This window comes from Glossina fuscipes, unplaced genomic scaffold (assembly GCF_014805625.2).
Source record: "Glossina fuscipes isolate IAEA_lab_2018 unplaced genomic scaffold, Yale_Gfus_2 112, whole genome shotgun sequence".
NCBI lineage: Eukaryota > Metazoa > Arthropoda > Insecta > Diptera > Glossinidae > Glossina > Glossina fuscipes.
In genome coordinates, this window is record NW_023998455.1 from 5,317,695 (window position 1) to 5,323,932 (window position 6,238).

Consider the following 6,238-nt stretch of genomic DNA (forward strand, 5'->3'; position numbering starts at 1 on the left):
TTTTGGTAACGCAGTTTTTAGTTTCACGTACGCTGTGATTTTAAAAAGGGGGATTGTCGTTGAAGGGATGACGAGGTTCCGTCTCATGTTTATTTTGCAGTGTCTGTTGTATGTCAGACTTTTAAAAAATGACTCTGGACTTATGCGTGTATGACTGGCATAAGAAATTCTATATTCATAAACCATTTATGATAAGGAGAAATTAAGAATATGCATTCAGAACGACTTAGGGTACACCTACTCTTTATTATAGCAATTTATTCGAAAAATATTATATTTAATTCCGAGCGTATTTAAATCTGTCATAGATCCTTGGCCAAAATACAGATTGAAAGTTTTCGAGATATTTTGCTGAACCTCTTTACGCTAACAAGTTTTGTTTCTATAATATTGAAATTTGATTTTTACTGCGATTCGTGTATTTGGTATGTTTCGCTTCGCTTCATAAGAAGACGGTGAAAAATTAATAAACGACGAAGAAAGTTGATACAAGAATGTCGTTCTCATATAAACTTTTTTACAAAAATAGTCGTTTACGTAGAATGACGAGTTTGAGGAAACCTGCTTCATAAAGTAATGACCTGACATACAAATTCAATTCGATTACAATATTATAAATCAACCTGTTCATCATTTCAATAGCAATGCAACGAACTCCATAGTCGGCATTATCCACCTACAATGTTTGCAGTCATTATATATGGTTGCACCTGTTTTTAAATTTTATGTCGCGCGTTTTGACGCCATTGAAGAAGTAATCCTTACTAAGGACTTTCATGTGCATAAATTTTCGAAAAACTGATGGTATAATAATCAAGTATCCGCCAAATGATTAATATAAAATTGTCTTAGGATTTATTTAACAGGTGCCTATCTCTTCTTTGAAATAAATTTATTGTCCAGATCATAAAATTAATTTCAGGCAAATTCACGCTACCATAACCTGTTTTCGTTTTACTGTTAACTATATGCATCAAAGTGTTCGTCTATTATGTAATTAGCGCGTGAACAGGTAACATGTAGTCCTAAAATTTTGCAAAGTGTATCAACGCGGAAAATACGGATTATAAACAGGAAATTTTTCGCTAATGTCGTTAGTCGTTCAAACCAAGCAATAGTAAACACACGTCGCTTATTAACTAAGAAGTATTGTTTTTTGCCGCGTAAAACCGAAAGTGTTCAAAGAACTATAGCAATATGCAAGAGAATCTGCAAAAACCGTATGTCGAAATAGTCGAGCAGCCGAACAAAGCTTTGAGATTTCGTTACGAATGCGAAGGAAGATATGCTAGCTGCATACCGGGCATTAGCTCGACTCCTGGTAACAAAACTCATCCAGAAATACGAATAATTGGTTATAAAGGTCCGGCTGTTGTGATCGTCTCATGCGTTACCAAGGATGAGCCTTATAGGCCGCATCCTCATAGATTGGTTGGTTTAAAATGTAGTAGCGGTATTTTTCGTGACGATATCAATGAGGACACCATGTCAATGACATTCAATCATTTGGGTATACAATGTGTAAGAAAGAAAGACATCGAAGAGGCATTGAGTGAACGTGAAGGAAGAAAGGTAGATCCCTTTCAGACGGGATTTTCCCATCATAGCATTGATTTGAGTGCCGTACGACTATGTTTTCAAGTGTATATACCACCGACTTACTATCCTCTTGCTCCCATTGTATCGGAGCCTATTCATGATCAAAAGTCAAAGACCGATCTTGTAATCCGTCGTCTATGCACTTGTGCAGGCAGCGTGAAGGGCAATTCTGAAATGATTTTGTTATGCGATAAGGTATCGAAAACCGACATTAAAGTACGATTTTATGAGCAAAACACCGGCTGGACAGCATACGGTTTATTCGAGCAAAAAGATGTGCACAAGCAGACGGCCATTGTGTTTAGGACACCGAAATATCACAATCTAAATATAACAAAGCCGGCTACTGTTACAATACAATTAGAGCGCATATCAGATGGAGCTTTAAGCGAATCGTATGCCTTCGATTATATACCATTAGATGTCGTTCCCGGGTATTTAAAGCAAAAACGCCAAAAAATTAATCAATCGGGTGGTCCTAAATATCATTTAATGAATTACGGCAATGCCAGCGTAACATATTTGAATCCGATCAACATGCAATGCCAACAGCAAGGTGTGAATTTGTATGCACAGCCAGAGATATCCTTCGATAATTTTGGTGATATTCATAATATAGCTTCTACGGTGCAAACGACAAACGCATTGGATAACTTCAATCAACAAGCACAATGCGGAGGAAACAACTTAGGAATGAATGCCGTCTTCTGTCCACAAATCTTTAACAATATGTGCCAATTTAATCAAACAGCGCAATACAATATGAGTTTGCAAAATGCAGGAGCTGCGAATTCGCCAATGTTGAGGAATGGGTCGCAGAACATAGCCGTCGGTAGCCACAACGATTCCAGCCAAATGAAGGTCGAAGGTTTACAACAAATTTTACAAAATCAAATACCAGTAAATGGCTTATCAAACCTCTCCATAGGGGAGAACTTGCTTTAAATAAAAGTGCCAGGAGTGTTGTAAATAAGTTGGAACAGGAATTGCTTTATGTGACACTATTCAGTTATGACGTGTTATTAATTTATTCTTTACTTGTATAATTTTATAATAAATTTGTTTGTGTTTTAAATACAAATACATTTTTAATATTCAAGGAAAGAGGTTTACTTTAAATAACATACATATACGCTTAGAAATGTACATATTTTGGTTAATCTCTGCAACTTAGTGGGTTCGAATTAAAAATTTTCGGAGCTATAGTTACAATACGCAATATATTTACCGTTAGTTACAGTTCGATTTAAAGTTATAGGTGGGGTTATTTAGCGTTAGAGCTACACTTGACTGGTTAACTTGCAATTAGAAGTAAAATTAGAGCTATGGCTACACTTATAGTTACAGTTGCATCCTTGTTTTAAAGTTGAAGTTCTTTCTGAAATTCTTTCTGAATTTGCTCGTAGCTGTAATAGTAAATACTTATAATATATTTATTATATTATATTACGGTGCTGTGCGAGTGTAGCTGTATTTCACTCGCCGTTCGTTTCAGCAAAACGTGTGCGTTCAGCTGCAGCCATCTATTTCATCTTAACAATACAAGCTGTTCAGGCTGTACAAGTTGCTCCAATTTCACGCATCTGTCTATATTCGTGTGCGTATGACCTCAATACGCACGCGAATCATCTTGTAACGCGATTTCGATGGGTTTGCAATGTTTGATTTTTTCTTTTTTTTCGAATCATCTATAGCGCATAGTAGAATGAAAATATTTGCAAAACCTTTGCTTGCAGATGTGTTTTGATAATTTTTAATAAGCGACTCACGATAATAGTTTGATTAAAGCGTTAAATCTTTACGAACAGAATCCTGTCTGCAATAACAAAAAAAAATTTGGAAGGATTTTCGTACTATTTTATTAAAACCGAATCGACATTAATTAAGATTTAAGATATTTCACTTTTTTTAAACACAAACAAGTACAAGTAACATGAAAATGATAAAAAGTCACTAGAAATCGTTTATTATTCGATGCAAGCCGCTAAGGTTCTTTGTAAAACATTTCTGTTTAATGCAAAATAAGAATTTGAAAATTCGGCTTAAGTTATTTGCACAAAAAGTGTAATTTCACGCTTGTAATATAATTTCGGAATAATCCCTTCTATGGAATACTAGTGAGGAAGGAATAATTTTTTAACTTCTTTTCGATATTGTGCTCCTTTTCACTGACAGCATAACACCCGCTAAAGATATACTTTCGTGGAATGTTAAGCGAAGGAAGTTAAGTAAATCGTTGAAGATCATAGACATCATCCCTAGGTAACTTGAATGTTATGAAAAACCCAACGATATTTCTTACGAATTTAACAATCTTAATAAGTTGATATTAATTTAAATTGTATTTGATTAGTTTTCGTAAAAAACCGCTTTTTAGTAAACCCTTGGGATTCCATCACTGCTCTGTTACTTGGGTGAAAGTATGTTAGTAAACAAGTCGACAAACCGATAAAAGAACACGATAGACTTAGCGGTATCTTTGAGCTTTCAATAAATTTTTTTAACTCCTTTTTTTAAACGGTTGTTTCGTTATTGTGTTGAAGTTAGCGGCGATTTTTATGCCAAAGAAAAAATTCGATTTTTAGAAGCCCATGAAAATTGAACAAGAAAGATAAGGCTAACCGTATATAATCTTGAAGCACAATGCTAAAAATTTGAGAAATACATTCACAAAATCGTGAAACAATTTACAAAAAAACAAGTAAGACAGTTGTATTCGACGGTGGCCGAACCTTGCATCCCCACCACCATGTTTTTCGCGCTTCTACTCTCCTAGTTTTTCATTTGATACTCACATCGCCGGCATTATTAAGAAAACATTAATCGCTGTGTCTGCCACATTCATTTTAGAATTAACCCATTTTAAGGCAGATAATATATATTCATTTGAGGAGTGTACAAAATAGTTTTAAACATTCTATCTTGTTTGCCTTATGATAACTAAACATAAAAACCTCAAAAAAATGAAAAAAATAAAATTGATTTACTCGTAACTCTGTGTGATTACGGCCGATTGATTCCACTTCTGGAGGTAAAGCGTAGGGTACTTTGTAAAGTAAAAACGGAAAATTTTACCCTTCCAATTTTACAAATTTCCGAGCAACAATCAAATATCCAAAAATTGTTCTTGAAAAAACTGCGTTGCGTTCAGTTTACGCTCCACTGCGTGCTTCTGCACCGACCAATTTGGCCCATGTTTAGTACCATGTTTAATAGACAGACATGGCTTAATCAATACCCCCATCTTATCTATAAAGAAAAAAGAAAAGTCGAAAATTAGAACCAAAACTTGCTTAACTTGCTATTTGTGGACTTGAATTCAGTTTATGGATTTGGTAATCGAGCAGACTTGAGATCGCATTTTAATCTTGTTTCGATGTTTTAATGAGAATTCAATTGTTTTCGTGTGCCCTTGAAGAATTTTCAAGATGAATGCATTTTCTTTTCCCTAACCTAATATCTAAAAGTATATAAGTACTTTAATGTATGTAATACTGAACGTATCTACTTCATTTTAATATAATTAATCTTGGTAAGCATACCTATATTTGAGGCATTTTTGGTAGCCTAATCTATATTCGCAGAAGCAGTTACATTCTGTTACTAGCGTTACTAGCTTTTATTTGAATTGACCTAATTTTAAGTCTATATGTTATACAGACGAAACGCAGAAGATAATAGATGTCAGTCTAGAGAAAACTTGCCGTTATTTGATTGATTTTAGAATTACTTTTAGTCCTATAAACCAGGTACTACTCGAAATTGGGGAAACCCCAAAATTGGAGAAAGTCAAAGACGAAATTCTGAGAATAAAAATTATTTATTTTCATTTTCTAGTTTCTACCAATCGCTTGAATTTGATTTTTATTCACCAGAGTACATAAAGGCAATTTAATCGATAAAATTTTGTAATATTTGTTTAAATCTCTTATATACTATCGCATTTATTTCGGTATTGTCCGCAAGCAAGTAGGTTTGGGATCTTTTACATGATATATATATTTAATGATTGCGGCTTTTAATCTACTTTGATCACTGCACAGTTACACGTTGGCATGCGTTGAAATCGAGAAAAATCTGAAATCATTTTGATTATACGATATTTCCAACTATTCTGCGTTTAATTACCTATTTAATGAACATCGATCTTCTACTTACTTTATTAAAGCACTTACTCTTGACAGTATGCAAGCCGTAAAATTTTACGCTTTTTTCTCTGGGCTAGTTTTTATGAGTACGTGAAGTGCTCAGAATAAAGGACAAATTTGTAGAAATTGTGTTATTTTTATCCAAATATCTTCTCAATCTTCTACTATTCTTCTACTATATCCAAAAATAAATAAACCATTGTAGCGTCCATTAAGTGCTTACTTTTACTTCCTAAGACCTTTCATATTGCTCACTGAATAGTTTTTGCTTTTATATATATATATATGTATATATGTAAGCGTAGGTATAACGCTATAAAAGAATCGACAGGATAAAAATAAACTTCCTTTTCAGTTATAAAACTGTGTGCATTAAAGTCAATGTAAATGGGACTGTGAATGGCGTACTCAACGCAAAGCTTTTGACTCTCGTTATTGGATTAAAACGTTTTTTGTGATTCTTTGTTTTCTTTTTTAAAATTAAACTCAAA

At 33.8% G+C, this 6,238-nt stretch overlaps 1 protein-coding gene across 1 annotated transcript; it reads left to right on the forward strand.

Moving 5' to 3' along the window:
- Positions 1-1,197: 1,197 nt before the first annotated feature.
- LOC119639308 (embryonic polarity protein dorsal-like) lies at positions 1,198-2,544 on the forward strand. The gene has a single exon (XM_038036609.1). It carries the CDS (start codon positions 1,198-1,200, stop codon positions 2,542-2,544), a length of 1,347 nt encoding a protein of 448 aa, XP_037892537.1.
- Positions 2,545-6,238: the final 3,694 nt, after the last annotated feature.